The sequence below is a fragment of the Ammodytes marinus genome, assembly GCF_949987685.1.
Source record: "Ammodytes marinus genome assembly, chromosome: 8".
NCBI lineage: Eukaryota > Metazoa > Chordata > Actinopteri > Uranoscopiformes > Ammodytidae > Ammodytes > Ammodytes marinus.
This window is the reverse complement of record NC_137212.1, coordinates 5,880,986-5,899,122: the sequence shown is the minus strand read 5'-3', so window position 1 is coordinate 5,899,122 and position 18,137 is coordinate 5,880,986. Positions and strand designations below refer to the sequence as shown.

The following is an 18,137-nucleotide window of genomic DNA, read 5'->3' as shown; positions in this document are numbered from 1 at the left end:
TGTGTGTGTGTCTGTCTGTCTGTCTGTCTGTCTGTCTGTCTGTCTGTCTGTCTGTCTGTCTGTCTGTCTGTGTGAGAGAAAGCTCACTGTATTGGAAATGAATGAACAAAGCCAGAAAACTAAATCTCAAAATGTGAAAGTAGGCTAGTTTGGAAAGGATAAATACAATAACCATCATCTCTCAATCTCCCGATACGATGGAGACGGAGACGGGAGACATTTCCGCCCAGTGTAAAGATTTAGGTCCAAAAAGAAAAAGTATTTTCTCACCAGTATTTCCTCCAGCTCTGTCCTGGCCTTGATGAATGAATCCACAGACTTTTCCAGTTTAGATCTCAGAGACTCCAATCTGGTCAGAGCAAGAAGAAAGTGAGCCGACACAATGACATGATGTTCAAAAAGAGATTTTGTGTTGGAAATTTGATAGTGATGATAGTGGGACCTTTTGAATAAATTATCGGCTGTGATCTTAAAACATAAAATATGTCTCTTAAAAAGGACTAGACATGAGGACTCATTTTGACTAGTAGTAATATAGTCTGTCATATATTTAGCCGTAACTAGTGGGTTAAAGTAGCCTGGTCCAACCAGACCATCTTACTTCATTTCATTGACTACTGAAGTGAAATGAAAATTGAGCGGAAGTAAGTAGGCGGGCGGTGCCAGGCTAGGGTTAAAGTAGGTAAATGGTGGAACCTGCATGAGCCTAAAACATATGGATAATTAAAATAATTGTATTCATAAGTATCAATCTCAGACTTTTATAATGAAAAACTACAATATTAACTGATTATATAAAAAAAACACTATTTACTTATTGATTATGTATTAATTTAATTGTTCATCTCAATTAATTGTAATAATTGTTTTCAGTTTTTTATCAGTGTCAAAGTATCTGCTTTTAGTCTGGCTAGTTTGCAGTTCCACTTTTCCCCACCTTTATACTTATTAAGAAATTTACAATAAAGTTAAAACACCCCAAAAGGACCCCCTAACAAGACATAACCAAGTGATCGCTATGAATGTATTGTAAACCCAGTTTGTGTCACGTGTATCAGCCAACAGACAGACAGACAGCACTATAAAACTATAAAACCAATGCTTGTTTTGATGGATTGGGCCCAGACACGGAATGTCTGCCTAGACTAAGGAAATGGTTCTTGTGTTAAGTGGCTCTTATACAACTATTTTTAGTGCTATGTAAATCACTGATCATTTGGCCGCTTGATGATGGATCCCCGTCATTCCGTGTCTCCTGTCATTAAATTCTGATCTGTCATTACGGCCATCAGGAAAGTGTGGCAGCGATTGAAATATAGCAACTCATAAAAAGCGAGTTTTTCTCTAACCCTTTGACTCTGGAGCTTGACTTGGACTCTCTCTATATATCAACAGTTAGCAGTGAGAGGAAAAGAAAACTTTGAAATTTGCTCCAGACTAGTGGACTACACATAAAACTGATTGATGGAAATAGTTGTCGAAAATATGGGAAATACAAAAGTGGTGACTTAAAGGTACTCACTCTACCAACTCTGGCCGCGGGAGCTCTTGTTGACGTATCGGGACTTTGGTCTTGCCTGTTGATGAATAATAATTTATTTCATAACACAATCTGGAGTATGCTGGTCTATGCGAGAGTTAGTGTTGCATTGTGTACCCACAAGGATACAGTTTAGTTTTACCTCACAACGACAACAATACACACAGTAGGCCATCACTTAAATGAAGGGTGGAGCTTGTGGATTGAGGTTATTCGTTTGTAAGCTACAATTTAGCAAACAGTCATCGTAACTCAAGTTCATGATGATCAGAAAAATGTCAGGATTATCACTTTTCTAAATATTAAGTCAGTCGATACTTTCTTTTTAAATTGCCATTTATACTGAAATAAAGGTCATTGAGGTCATTCACACTTTAAGCTATAAACGATGTCTCTGACTCACACATACTGTTCCTAGCTGTGGTTCTTCACATAATAAACTCCCTGTCCCAGAAAATGAACTGCTGACTTTCTAGTCGATAGCTCATTTTATCTAACCTTTCAGACCACACACACACACACACACGCGCACACACGCGCACACACACGCGCACACACGTCCACACACGCGCACACACCTGACTTTGTTGGGACTGGGCTTTCAAAAGTTGTCTTGGAGAAAAAAACACAGCACATAAGAACCATATAAGAGTGTGAGATGTGAAGCGTGCCGGAGCGTGTGCGATCAATACACAGGAACAGACAGGATAGACTATTTGGACATGAGACGTAGCCCTGACAACAGGCAGTAAGTCACAGCCATTCCTGGCCAAACCGAGAACAATTCAGCCCCTCGCATCATGGACATGTCCTAAATCCATCTGTCCGGCTTCTGTGTGTAGCTTTAGCTCATGCTCTGGGTAATAATCTTTTGTCACAGGTTACATTGATGTTTCTTCAGATATCAATAATGATTTATGAACACACCTGCTTTAGGAGTTGCAGTCCCAGTTGAAGGTGCGTGGCTTTTTGCACGTAGTCGTACTGGTATTTTGGAAGTTGGGGGCTATTCAGGCACAATGAAGGAGGGAGGAAGGATGGATAGATAATTAGCAACAAAAAAATACTTTAGGACAGAAAAATTACTACAGCAAAAAAAAGTTGTAGAATGTAAAAAATATTTAATTTTAATATTTTAAAATATTATTTCTGTACATAGAAATGAACAATCAGTATGCTAGGTGATGGATGCAAGTGGTTACATTGTCAGTGTACGGACATACATGATAAGCATCGTTCATCTGCAGAGTTCTTCTCACACTGTTGAGAAAACAAAATTGAGTTTCAATTAATTGTTTTATTAATCTACCATTAAGCCATTCCTGGTTACGTAAATACTCAGTCCACTTTAATATTATTTCTCTGACGACAGAATAAACCCACGAAGATGTAATGTATCATAAGATTACAATAATAAAGTACTGGAAAGTTACGTCACGTGTGTGCACGACATCAATAACAGCAAAGTACAGTCAAACTGTGGGAATACTGCATATAATAGTAACATAATGACAAGGACTCTTCCTATTAAAGTATTACACGTAGGTTATTGAAGTCAGACCGAGTCAGACACACAACAAGCTAATACCATAACAATCATTATAGTCGGTGGTGAAACTGGTGATTAATATCTATAGTATCTGTTGTCATGCAGAAAAGGTTCCGTATATCAATGTTGTAACAAGTCTTACGGTAGATAAAAGAGAAACATTGAAGAATACTCACGGCATTTTGAGTCTTTTTCAGCAAAAAGAAAAAATGTTTGTCACAATTTTTTGAAACTGGCGCCTTTGCTCCACCCAAACAGTCCGTGTTTAACCTACCCTGGTTTATATATAGTTCCGCATGCCTCCTTATTATTACTGCCTAGAAGGAACAACGCAAAAAACTGTCTGAACTGAATACAGATACAAATCCGTACATATTCTTAATAATACCTTTTTTAATCAAATTAAATGATCCAATATGGTTTTTGTGCGTTTATTTTTTCAGCCAGAGGAAGGGTTAAGGTTTGTTTCTTCCGTGTCGTATTTTGGTGAACACCGAGGAGTTTCTTGTTTACCTAGCAACAGGCAGCGGCTAGCAACGGTGTTTGACAGCCGTCGTTGCTAACGCGTAGTTTACTGAATAAAATGGATATTGTATGCTAGAAGATGTTTTCAACGGTCTAAAAAATATATAATTTACTCTAATTTAACCGCCGTATTTGGCTGTCTTGCTGTTTCTGAGCTGGAGGGTGCTAAAGCTAACAGCAACCAGGTGGATTGATCTTCCAAAGATGTCTTTTCATGAGTCGCCTCGCCCTTCTGATGAAGGAGAGGTTTTCTACACACAATGCAGAGCCGCGTACCTCTCTGTGTTCAGGTCCAGTCTCACTAATATCGCCTCCAAGCAGCAGCTATGTCGCGGTAAGCTTTTATACTTCATACTGTTAGCGTGCGACCTTTACGTTTTCCAATAGAGTGAAAGTTTATACTTTTATTTATTTGAATTTCATAATTTAGTTATATCAGGTAGAGATAAATGATGTAATCTAGAAATAAATCTATCAAAAGAGTGTATATGATTGGTTGGTCCCATGGACTATACATTTTTCATTCCAAGTTTTACATTATAAAACTCAACTTGATGCGATTGACTGATCAATTTAAATAATTCACAAATCCCTCTCTCATTAACATCTTCAGCAGATCTGCAGGGCATGATTTAATATGGTCATGTTGAGAACATTCATTTGAGACAAAATATGGCTTTTTAGTTGTATATGTTGAATGACCAGAAATTAAATAATTCAACCAAAAACATTTTAGTAGATTTCACAGACCTCTTACTTTTTACTACTACTTGGACTAAATAAGTCATGTTGTATGAGAAAATTGTCCGTGAACTCAATGTTCAATATCATTCTCTCCCCATTAATCCGATCCAGTTCTGCAGCAGGCCGGTAGAAATCCCTCCCAAGCATCTCTGAATAAATACTGGCCTCGCAGAACGTCCAAACTCAACTTTGACGACTTCTGTGAGATCGTCAGGTGTGAGAGGAAAGCCGAGGAACCTGAGCTGCTGAGAGCCTTCAGAAAGATGGACGTTAATGGAGATGGCTTCATCTCACACAGTGAGCTGGAGAAAGCCCTCACCTCTGTGAGTATCCTAAAAAAACATCTTGTATTAGACAGATCTGCAACAAATTATATAGCTACCTTTTGTTTTGGGCTGATTGTTCATTTTGAGTGAATTAAAGGTTTAAAAAGTCAGCGAATCTGGAGAACGCATGTTGTCGAAATCACTTTTTGTAAAAAACAGGGAATATCTCCTCACAATCTGCTACCTGTCCGTTCTCTGTGTGTGCGGGAAAAAACTCTGGTGTTAGCATACAGACTAGGCTCTGTAAAATCATATGTAAACCAACAGAATGTATAAAAAGGGGGTTCAGACAGTAGTTAGCAACATAACCATTTTTTTAGCACACAAAATACATACAGGTAGCGGATCTCAAGGAGATATTCACTGATTTTGAAAGAAAGTTATTTTGACAAATTTCAGTTGGTCTGGTGGTTTTTAATACTAAAAAAAAAACCTGTTGACTATTCCAGGGTGGAGAGAAAATGACCAGTGAAGAGGTGAACGCCATTTTCTCATTAGCTGACATCAACAAGGACGGCAAACTGGACTATGCAGAAGTAAGTTTAGTTTGAAATGACCCTGAAACCACTTTGCTGCATATGCCATCCTTGTCACTCAGGTTATGTTACCTGTCTACCTCTAAGCCTATACATGAGGGTATTTTAAATAGATTTGTGTCAACTTATTCGTATCAGTCATTGAAACATTTCATCCATTCGATCAGCTAAACAAAAAACAACCACCAATGTAGTGTCAAAACAAAGCCTATATTCCAAGCAGGCAAGTAAAAAAAATTGAAAAAGTAGAATTTGCAGTCTCCTAGCCATAGTGTTGCACTGTCATTTAACAGTTTGTATGCACCACAGTACAGGATAACAAATACATCTTCTTCTATCAGATTCATTATAACCGTTTCTGTTAAAGTTGAATTGAATTTACATTAAATACAGAATACGGAGATGTCTTTATTTTTTGTCATATGCTCACCTCCATCCTAGTTCTAAGGATGTCTAACCCTATTCCTTTGCCTCAGATTGTCCCCATGTATCATCCTCTCTCACTGCTGGCTTCCTGTGTGTGTGTGTGTGTGTGTGTGTGTGTGTGTGTGTGTGTGTGTGTGTGTGTGTGTGTGTGTGTGTGTGTGTGTGTGTGTGTGTGTGTGTGTGTGTGTGTGTGTGTGTGCGTGTGTGCATGTGTGTGTGTGTGTGTGTGTGTGTGTGCGTGCGTGCGTGCGTGTGTGTCAGTTCTGCAGATTGCTTGTGTCTACAGTGGAGCAGTGTGAGACGGTTGCTATGGGCAGACTGGAGACCAATGCCAAGCTGAAGAGACAGAACTTTGGCAGCCAGTCACACAGCCCTCTGAAGAACTCCACCTCATCATCATCATCGTCGTCAACGGCAACAGCAGCATCCACTCAACCTCAGCCTCCGGAGACAGGGCGGACAGACTCTGACACAGCACTCAAGAAAGGTACGGAATGGGTTTATAGACATTCCAGAATTATCACATTTAATAAGTGATTGAATTATTTTTTTGACAGAGTTTTAGCAGTTTTTAGAGCGCTATTATTTAAATAGTTAATACATGAAAAGCTATTCAACAAGGACAATTTTAAAACTACAGTGCGTAACTTATGTCGCCCCCTATTAGGAGTTCGGAGTCATTACAACAACACACCAGTGTCGGTGGTTGACACCAGTTTGTAAACACTGCCGTACTGAGAAATACAGAGAGAGTTTTGTGGAGCTGATCGGCTTAATCAACTTTGTGTCAATTCGTTTGGCAACGGCTTGAATGTAACTGACATTCATTTATATAGAAGAGTTACGCACTATAGCTTTAAGTTTATGTCTAGCTTATTTTTCTCTTTGGAAATATTTCTCTTCCCATCCATAACACTGGCACATATTTATCTACTGACACACATGTATTGAGAAGGCTGTATTTTTGCAAATTTTTGGAAATGCTAATATCTTAAGCCCAGTTCAGACCAAAGATTCACCTTGCAACTGCTTGCAACTCGCAACTCCTTGCGACGAGACGGTTGAGACGTTCTAAAACTGGACCTTGCGATTTGACGTGTTGAATCTTCTGCAACGCCTTGCAACGCGCTGCAACGAGCAGTTCACACCGCTGCAATTTCTCCCCCGCGACGTTCTAAAACCGTCTCGTCGCAAGCAGTTGCAAGGCGAATCTTTGGTCTGAACTGGGCTTTAGAATACAATAGAACATGATAGCAATTTGCGCGACACAACCTACAGGTCCAGAGTAGCAGCCAATGGCGACTGAACACCAAGTATATTTCAGATTTCCAATTTATAGTTGTGCACTCATACACACACACTGCTTGGCCCAATACGCCTCACCGATTAGTTTTGATGAATAAATAATAGCTCTGTTATTGATCGATTTTTCACTCACACTGTGACAAATCACCTCATTAAGACAGGCCCTACATCATACACACACACACACACACACACACACACACACACACACACACACACACACACACACACACACACACACAGGCCCTACATCATAATAGCCTCACAATTAGGGCAGCTTGTTTGCAGGGAGGAGACTGTAAAGCGTCGCGCTTTGGGTAATCATTTCTGCCATTAGGAGATTGACAAAAGCTCCATCTACTCTGATGAAAAATCAACACCTTTCAACCATGTCTTTGGAGTCAGAGCTCTCGCCAAAAATATGTTGTCATAGCTTAAACAAACAAGGACTTGTATTCAGTCCAGCTTCTCCATTTAAAGCCTCTGTAAACCCACATCCACAAGTCATTCTAACAATGTAATTCTGGGAGTTAGTTGCATGGCAGTAAAGCATCTGAAAAGAGTTAGGCATATTTATCAATCCAAAATGAAAGACATTGTCATTTAACTTTGATAAACTTAACAGAAATTCGGGTTAAATGCTCTGGTTCTTACGACGCAATAGACACTATGGGTATTTTGAACCAATCTCAGCAGTTATCTGCCCGAATGTTCTATAAAAGTAATGACTGTTGCCACGGAGGCCGATTAATACGGCCACACCCTCACAGTCCTGTCAAAAAAAATGTTTTAAACTTAATGTTAGCATGTTTAAGAACATTTATTTTCAATCAAAGCTTATTGAGACACCCAACTTATATCATATAGCCTATTTTTTTCTTCTTACTTTTTTAGACCCGGTTTCCAGAAGCTTTTAACATCCATATATAATGAACTAACATAGTATCTTTTTTCTAATAGACACTTGTACCTTCAGCCAGTTGAATGTGGGTGTAAAATCCACTTTTTGCACTTTGGAAAGCAGCATTTTTTTCGAGGTAAAACAATGGCTAGAGATCCTGGATGAGGGAACCAGCCAGGGATGGTCCTATACACAGTATAAGGGGAAGATAGATGGGGTTGATTTAAGTGGTCAGTCCATGTTCATGTTATTGATCTGGGAGGATTCCAGCACTTCTCACTGGGGAGATGGTGAGAGATTAGAGGGAGGGCCCCGTCCACCAGCGCTGCAAAAACAAATGAGCTCCCACACACTGCTCTGGATTATCACATTATTGTGCCTCTCCCACTGTATCGATCCAACACTCGCTACATTTTAACAAGGCTACGGACGTGAGCGCACATGTTGAATGGATTATTCTTGGAGCTCAAAAACAGTTTTGACTGCTCATTTGCTGCTAGATTTGTCAGTGTGTGTGAACCAGCGCTTGTACCCTGAGAAATATGTTATAACAGCATAGTACAAGGGTCATTTTTGCTAGTTGTATAACAAAATTATTATTATTTTTATTTTTTTAGATTTTTTGGCATTTTCCTTTTTTATTAGACAATTTGGAGAGACACAAATGAAAAGGGACAGAGAGGGGGATGCAATACAGAGAACGACCACAGGCTGGATTCAAACCTGTGGTGTTGTTTTGAGGACTGAGCCTCTATAGGAGGGGGTGGGGGGAGGGCGCTCTAACCACTATACCTGAGTGCCCCATTTAAAAAATAATTGAGACACACATTTTTTAATATGCATAACAGTGTTTTGTGTCTAATATGTTTTGTCAAACAGATAGGGCAATGTATATACGAACTGTCATGGCGTCTCTCTGATAATTGGTCAATTTAGTTCAATCTGTGCAGTTATCCAGCAACCAGGAAGTTACCAGAGCTGAAACAACATTCCTTATAAACCCCACAGTCAGTAAAAGCTCACATTGACGCTTTTGTTCGGCCACGTTTCACTGCAATCTTTGTCCACATTGACACACACACACACACACACACACACACACACACACACACACACACACACACACACACACACACACACACACACACACACACACACACACACACAATAGCTACAATTTGGTAGCTGTAGAATAAGATACTGCCATCAATACAGAATAGATCCATGACAAATAACCATGACAGTGGGTCTATTTATTTCTCTTGCTGCGGTAATTTGCTTGTTGTAAGCCTATCACATCTTGATTATTTTTTGTCCAGAATGGAAACAATCAGAGCCCCTCATTAGTGAATTGATATTTTCTGGCTTCAATTAGTGTTCAAGGTAAATAAATAAATAAATAAATAGGTTGTGCGAGATAATGGATTTGAAAGGGTGCTGTTATGCCATTTGTGATTAAAATGCCTCCGTAATTAATTAAAACGGAGCTTGAGCGTGAGAGCACACTATTCTACAGAATCAACCCAAATGCAAAGTAGCTGTTAGTCACTTGAACTTGGAAACCGACTTCTGAGAAGACAGATTACGTCAATTACTGTGTGCGCCTCATCGTTCTTTTGAAAGTGTGTTTACTGTTCAGAGAGGAGGAGGGCTAAACTTAATCTGTCAGTCAGTCGATTGAGCTTTTTGTTCTATTGCAGCAATGTTTTATTTATTAATAGTAATCATAAGTATTATTTAGTTTTTGTGTTATGTTTATCCACATGAGATTTTATGTGTGTGTGTGTGTGTGTGTGTTGCAGACAGCCGATCATCCTCCCGTCCGTCCTCCGCTCGCAGTAGACGCTCGTCTCTGTCCAATCCAACCACTATGACGACCAGCGGAACTAAGGGCGGCAAAATACAAGAGCCCTCAGGTTTACAGGTAACATATGTACTATAGTATTACTATCTATTGTAACAACCCTCTATAGTCATGGTCATAATCATTTAGTTCATGGAATTTCAAACACAGAAAAATATGCCCATTACAAGTTTTGATAGCCCAAGGTTTTACAATCAATGTTCTAAAACCTAGAGGTAATCAATTTAGTTTTGAGAGAGTTGAAAAATTTGCTGGAGTAAAATTATGACAAAGAATTGTTCATAAGAGATACTTATTCTGTAAATCATACAATCATATCATTGACAAATACAGTACATACTTTTTTCTGAGCCCAGGGTTTTGCAGTAATTTACCCACTTAAGAGCACATTTAGACACCACTTTTCTTTACTAAACTAAGTTTTAACATAAGCAGAGTTGTTCGTTCAAACTCATTTTCAAGTCCACTTCTATTTCAATCTACCAATGTTTCTAATTGGTATTTCATGACAAGAAGTTTAATTTAATACAGTCATTTATAACAATAACTCATCCATTACATTTGCAGTATATGCTTATTAAAAACACTGAAAGATTAACACTTTACACTGACAAAACCTGGTAATCTTAGTATGTGTGTTCTATGGTAACGTGTAACTGTAGCCCCACTGCCGATAGATATACACTGTATTGATCCCACACTCTTTGTTTTCACTCTTCTTGGCTTAACCTCAGCTGGTTTGCTTTACGGCCAGACAAAATAAATAACTAAACATTACAGCCCTCTGCTCCATCTCACAGTGTTGAGATTGGAAAGGGCCAGACATCACGGAGGTAAAGGAAAGTGTGTCTAGAGAGAGTATAGAGGAAAGTCCTGCTCGCTATATTGGCTGCGATATTGCCACAGGCTGATAATTGGTTGGTGTGTGTGTGTGTGTGTGTGTGTGTGTGTGTGTGTGTGTGTGTGTAAGAACATGTCGTCAAGAATGCAAACTATATGGAACATTCTTCTTTTTTTTCAGAATTTGTATATATATATTTTTTTAAATCTGTATGTTATAATTATAAGAATAAACATAAGGAAAAGGTCAAATTCATGCTTAAGGAGTGAGTGTGTGTGTGTGTGTGTGTGTGTGTGTGTGTGTGTGTGTGTGTGTGTGTGTGTGTGTGTGTGTGTGTGTGTGTGTGTTTGTTATTGTATGTGTTTTTGTGGCCGGTTTGGGGTCTTTCATAGCAGTAAATCAGTTGTGTGGCCGGAGAAGGTGACAGCCCCTGTATTACTCTACTGGCTGACCCTCTCTCAATGGGGGCATTCACTCTCATGTCTTTAAACAAGGGATTGGTGCCCGGGGCGGTTTCCCTAATTTAACATTGTCTGGACAAACCACTGAAGTTTTATGGTTTGATTTTTTTTATGCCTCTCACAACCCAAGATAAATACGTTGAGAAAATGGCTTTTCTCTAAAGGAGTGACACGCTGCCATCTTTATTGTACTTTCTTTGTTTAACTTGGTGATGTATTAGTCCACTAAAAGGATATATAGCCCATTCTAGACCTGTGTGTGCTCTAACTGTGTGTCCACATCAACTGTGTGTTCTTTTAATGTGTCTCCAATGAGTGCAAGAGGAAAAACTTCCTTGTTTTTATGGTCTTGTTCAATTTCAAATGATTACCTCATTTCAGTCTAAACAAAGGAACAACATGATTTTTTTTTTAGATGAAAGAAATATTAGGAATCATAAATATGGCCTGAGTAGCCTCTTGATAGTTTTGAATGACCGCCGGCCCAAGATTGAAAAGTCTGTATTTATCAAAGTAAAACACACTCCAATGTTGCCATATCAGATCCTAGTGGGAGATTTACTTCAGCTATCAGCAGACACACAGTGTAACACTTCTGCCCTCCTCTGGATCAGCATGAGTATAACAAGTGATTACATGTGGCCGAACTCACATATACCCTGGTTGCGTTCCGAATCGCATACTCTTTCTTTTTTCTATTCTACATACTACATCCGACGATAAAAATAATCTAGTTAGGATGCAGTAGGCATACTATTGGGACATACTTTTCTCTCTTATTTCATCATAACATTGCGCCTTGATCTTGCCTCTTGCTTTTATATCCGTCGCATCCCCGTTTGTTTTCATATGGAGGCTTCGTCGATGTTACGTCACTTCACGTGCGCACTGGATTGTGGGTCAGAATCGCCCAATTAGGATGCACTTTTCAACACTAACAATCTTGGCCGCATGAAGTAGGACATCCGGGTACTTCTAACCATCCTAAATCTGGCCACAAGAATCGGGACATCCTAAATCTTTTTTCTACATACTATATAGTAGAAAGTATGCGATTCGGAACGCAACCCCTGTGTTCCAATCCCCATACTTCCCTACTATTTAGTATGCCAGAAAAAGATTTAGGATGTCCCAATACATGTACGTCAATTGTAGTATACTGAAAATACATAAATGCCTCACTAACTCCAGTAGCATTTTGGAGTAATGATCTTTATTCTTGACGTTTCTCGACATAATGAAAAAGAAATTCTCTCCTGTGGCCCTTAAACTCTTCTGTACTTTAGTATGTAGTATAGTAAAAAGAAAGAGTATGTGATTTGGAACACGGGGATAGTCAATATGCCCCCTGAAGGTTGGAGTGGCAATCATCACTATGGCAGTTTATGTTAATCATGTGAGCAACCAAACTGTTGTTGCTCACTTATATAAAAAGATACTTTTCATTGTCATAAGATCAATTGAACTGCAAATTAGTTTTCTTTTACTAGAATTGATAAATGCATTTTGTTGTCAAGCAGCAAAACTGTTTTTTTCGGGATTGTGTCGAAATGAAAACAGAGACGACAATAACAAAATATATTAGGATACATGTTTCAGTCCTTATGATAGGGACAATGCTCATTAATTGAGAGACAGGATTCTGTAAATAAGCTAGAGTTAGCTGTGTGTGCTAATTGTCATGGTTTGTCCCTAGCCAGTTCCTAAAAGGCAACCTGCAATAAAATAAAATACCTTGGTACACTGTATATAGTTAACAGACATTTCTAAGGGCTTACAGTAAATATGCAAATAATAATAAATAATAAATTAATAATAAATAACTTGGTCTGATAATAAAGCTGAGGGATAATAATTATTTCGCTTTAACAGACACACTATACAAGTTTGTATGACTGTGATTGGACTGTTGTTAAGCAGAATTGTTTCCCATGTTTCCAGGAGTGGCACCACAGCTTTGTGAAAGGCTGTTTCTTCATAGAGGATGACGGGAGTATCGGCTCTCTACAGTACCAGCTCCACATCCCCACGACAACCAGCGTCTACCTCACCATCCAACCACTCAGCCTCAGCCACAGTCCAAGTACTAAGATAGGAGGAGATTAACCTTATTCTCACACGCACGCACGCACGCACACGCACACACACACACACACACACACACACACACACACACACACACACACACACACACACACAATCTCATGTGGATAAACATTACACAAAAACTAAATTATACATCAGATCTTATAATTACTTTTAAGAAAATGTTCTACTTTATCACAAAAACACACTTGCCAAAATGCACCTTCACACATAGATCACATTAATGACATACAGTACGTGCACTTACGCAATACAGTGCTTAAGTTCACATTTTGAGTGACAGTTCATGAAATACTAAAAGGTCATAAAACACTATTTCAAAGTAATAAAAACACGGGTATAATGAAACTAAGTAATAGCAATCAAATCACAATATCATAATGCATCATATTAAATGAATAAAAAGCTCTACTAGACCTACTGGCGACTACATCATTCTGCATTATGCACTATTAAATGGTATTGTTGGTACCGTTCATTGAATCTGAAGTGTTTTTCAATGTTCGTTTGTATTGGTATATGGTTCCATTTTTTATCCAAAAAAAAAGTTTATACTTTTTTATCATGTTATTTTTGTGTTATTTCTCAGACAAGCCTTCTTCGTGGATGACGGTGGACACAGCTCTTTTTATCATGTCAGCTGGTGAAACCAAAGAGGATTCAACTTTAGTGTGTTTCACTGAATCAAAAGAAAAAGAGGTATGTTGGTGTGTGTTTGGGGGATATACATGTACCATATCATCTGTTCATAGTGTAAAATGTCTTATAATTCCCGATGATGGTTTAAGAAAGTTAAGTTTGCATGTTCATACAAAACATTTTTGCATAGTTAAAAAAAGATATATGTTTTTAGATTCACTGTCATTTCTGAAACAATGAAGTTAAAACTTGATTGTGCTACATTCCAGGATATGCTCTGTGTTTTTAACTTACACTGCGACTCCTTTGTCCCTACAGAAGTATGTCTGGAAAGGAGAGTTGAATGCTGGGACGTACCACCTGCTTCCCTTCTCCAGCGGCTGCAAACTAAAGAGAACGAGCAAGAAGAGCCTTACTAACAAACCTGTAGAGCTCGTCAACAGGACGGACACTGGAGAATTCGACCTCACCAGGGAGCTCAGGTGTGTGTGTGGGTGTGTGTGTGTGTGTGTGTGCGTGCGTGTGTGCGTGCGTGTGTGCGTGTGTGTGTGTGTGTGTGTGTGTGTGTGTGTGTGTGCGTGTGCGTGTGTGTGTGAGTATTTGCCTGCTTACTATCAATGGTAATATTAAAACACACCACATAGCAAACATTGATATGATATATTTAAAAATTGGGATTATGCATTCAAATATGGAATACCCCTATGGACGCAGGCCCCCAGAAAAATCTGGTCTGGTTTGCCAGCTACATCGTAACCACAGCAATTGAATTGATACATGGATGGAAGAATTAGTGGGAATCTAAACTGTAGCTTTAAATTCTGCATGACATTTCTCTGTGTTGCTCCCTTCTTGCCACAGGGAGGTGCTGTCGGACATCTTTGAGGTGATAGATCTGGATGGGAACGGTTTGCTCAGTCTGGAGGAATACAACTTCTTTGAGCTGAGGACCAGTGGAGAGAAATGTGACAAGGACTCCTGGGCCGTCTGCAAAGGTAAGCATTCTCATTAGGGCTCTGATACACAGGAATCACACTCTGTAAAATAAATGTGAAAAGAAGCTTCATAAGATTCCGAAATTTAACAACAAGCCAAAATCTAATATCTGGTCACTAATGTAACAAAACACTGAGTCCAAAAACTTTATTTATTTATTTTTATTTATCCTTTATTTAATCAGGTTAGTCTCATTGAGATTAAAATCTCTTTTTCAAGAGAGACCTGGCCAAGATGGACAGCAACTTAATATATTTTAGACCTTAATGTCACAACTTATTTCATTTTGGGTCAGTTATTAAAAATGGAGCGATCAAAATAGTGTAATAATTGTATAACATTATAGAGTGAGTCAATAATTTATGGATTGCAGAGCTAATCACTTCAATGTAGAGTGAAGTTTCATACACAAACACCCTTCAATGTTACATTTTGTGCTCTTACAAGCGTCCTTATTATTCATATTGGGTCTTACAGAGAACTTTGACATGAGGAAGAACCAGCTGACGCGGCAGGGCTTCATGGAGCTGAACCTGATGGAAGCCACAGAGAAAGACGGAGACCCTGCAGACCTGTGGGTCACTCTGGAGTCCATGGGCTACAACCGCACACTGGAGCTGCTGGAGGTCAGTTCACAGCACACGTCTGATACAAACCAAATATGACATGATGTAATGTTGTGCTTATAAGCTTTCATTTAGGGCTTTGTTTTTCACTTAAAAGAAAATAAATTTCAACCTTCAATAACACATGCTACACAACTATCCTTGCTACATAAGCAAATGCACTGGTGGTTACAATATACGGGGTAAAGTGGGCAGAATGTAACAGTTCCATCTAGGTGTCCATACATCAGGGGTTAATTCCACACCTATGGAATGTTCTCCATCCAATCAGAATAGAGTATTCGCACAGAATATGGTATAAACGGGGAGAAACACATCCAAACTTGCAGTATCCTACTTGAATCCTATTTACAAACTGAATGAATCCCTCTCCGCCAGGCTTGTCCGTTCCAGATAGACGTGCACTGTGAGGGCAGCCAGCCGTCCATGCAGCCTGTCAGTCTGGACTCAGGGCCCAAGCTGCTGAACCAAGCCCTGCTGAAGTCCATCACCAACAGGACAGGGGCCAAAGCTCTGAGGGGACAGGACAGTGTGTTCGTCTACACATACAGGGGAGAGCACCGGATCTCCTCACTCATAGCCAACAAGGTAGACCGCATACATTTTATTATGTGAATCTGTGAACGTTATCAGATGTTAAAGCTACAGTGCGTAACTTTTCCATTTAAAGGAATGCTGGTTACATTCAAGCCATTGCCAAATAAGCTGACACAAAGTTGATTAAGTCTATCAGCTCCACAAAACTTTCTGTGTATTTCTCAGTATGGCAGCGTATACAAACTGGTGTCACCCCCCCTCCCCCCTGTTGTTGATTCTACTGCTTAGAAAATACCTGGATGTATATGCAGAAGGTTTAAAATCCATTCGCGATCACCAAAGGCTTACCTCATGTACTAGATGCGCTGACAGTGTTATTTTAATTAATCAGAATTCCTCATGGGGGCGACATAAGATACGCACTCTAGCTTTAAGCATAGAGAGTGAGTCTATGTATTGTATCTTTAATAGTAACACTCTCCAGGGAACACCGTCTACAGTGTATAGTTGCAGGGACCATTCAGTTCACCCAGTGTGTAATTGATATGCAGCCATCGTTTTGACTCTCATAGCAACAGGAGCCACTCTGAGAGAATGACCTGGTGAAACAAAGGAGCTACTGAACAGGGGAAATGGTTACATGTATACCTCGTCTTTGTTAGAGAGCTAATTTGTCATTTATTTGGCTGTATAGTGAATTATTACCTTACTATTCAATGACACTAGCAGCTTTATGAGTGGGATGTAGTACTGTCATCTAATGATGATCTTGTGTTTTATATTATGTATTTAATTGTATTTTCTTAAATGACCATAAGGTTATCTGTCCATTTTTGGTTTAACGTAATTGTTTATGAGTAAATGCTAAAGAATCTTAACTATTACAACATTTGTCTTTTTTGTTTAGCTATTGTACCACATTTCTGCTTTTTAAATGAAGAAAGCTGACTAGCGATGTGTGACCACTATCATGTGTGTTGCAGACGAACCAGAAGGTGACTGTCCATGTGAACAACGAGCAGAGCAGGAACTGCAGCAGCAGCCGAGGCATGAGTGTGTTTGCTGTGGAGGTGCCCGGCCGGACCAAGATGGTAGGAAGTCAATCAAACTGAAAATGTCTTGGTTATGTCTTATACTTTCTAATAAATTCAAACATACAATCTAACAGTCAATTCTGAATAAGAAAAAAAACTTTATTAATAATCGATATGCTGCCACGATGGAATAAATACATATTATATGAAGTTTTTGATACATAGATGTGTGTCCTGTCTTCTAGGTTTGCCAACATGTCCTGCCCATCAATGAGAGACAGGACTGGACCTACAACTGTGTGGAGTCAATACTACCCTGCACGTAAAGCTGTGCTCCCACTAAGGATTCAATGCTCACCTATGCTACTAGAGAAAATCCAGATCTAACTAGGTCCAAAAGGAACACTGACTGATCATTTCAACGTTTAGAAGCCCAGCGTTAAAAGCGTACCTGTGTGTGTGTGTGTGTGTGTGTGTGTGTGTGTGTGTGTGTGTGTGTGTGTGTGTGTGTGTGTGTGTGTGTGTGTGAAACAGAGAGCTAAGACCCTTTTCTTACTAATGGATAGCATCTTGATCAGACCCACCTGTAATAATGGTGTTTCGTTAGCTCATTGACTCTGTGTGTCAGATTTGTTAAACATTGACGGCAGCAAGAGAAGCAGTCGTAAAGTTCAGCTGATAATGGCTGTTAGGGATTTGGTTGTGCCTTTGTATGTGTGACATGTTTTTGTTAAAGTAGAGAATTTGAAATTTCATATATACAATGCATAGATCTAAGGGTACATAGCCACATAGCACTTTTGTTTATAGTTTAGCTTTAAATGAAGGTTATTATCATGGTGAATTGACAGTAGAAATAATCATGTTTTCAATGTAGGTTTATGCGTCCCAATTTTCAAACAGTCTCAATTATATGAAAGATGATTTTTTAACCTTTATAGCTACTTTTTCATGTCACTGCATTCAAATATAGCCTATTACTGTTGTTTTTATACTGTATATTTTACTTTTTACTGTAATTTTTTTTATAACTTCACCTGTGTAGATATAAATATTATTATTTACGACCAAATCAGTGCTTTAATTTGAATTTGTGCCTTACTACTTGGACATAAAGTGTGTTCCTGCCTGCATGCAATCTGTTACTGTGTGTCTATTGGTCACCCCACTCTCCATACTCT

At 39.0% G+C, this 18,137-nt stretch overlaps 1 protein-coding gene across 1 annotated transcript; it reads left to right on the top strand.

Annotated features, from left to right (window-relative positions):
• Positions 1-3,677: 3,677 nt before the first annotated feature.
• efcab7 (EF-hand calcium binding domain 7) lies at positions 3,678-17,875 on the top strand. The gene is made up of 13 exons (XM_080033232.1): positions 3,678-3,948; positions 4,470-4,681; positions 5,134-5,220; positions 5,908-6,133; positions 9,655-9,776; positions 12,960-13,101; positions 13,714-13,823; positions 14,082-14,245; positions 14,625-14,758; positions 15,237-15,385; positions 15,764-15,973; positions 16,906-17,013; positions 17,202-17,875. Exons 1-13 carry the CDS (start codon positions 3,819-3,821, stop codon positions 17,280-17,282), a joined length of 1,875 nt encoding a protein of 624 aa, XP_079889358.1. The 5' UTR covers positions 3,678-3,818; the 3' UTR covers positions 17,283-17,875.
• Positions 17,876-18,137: the final 262 nt, after the last annotated feature.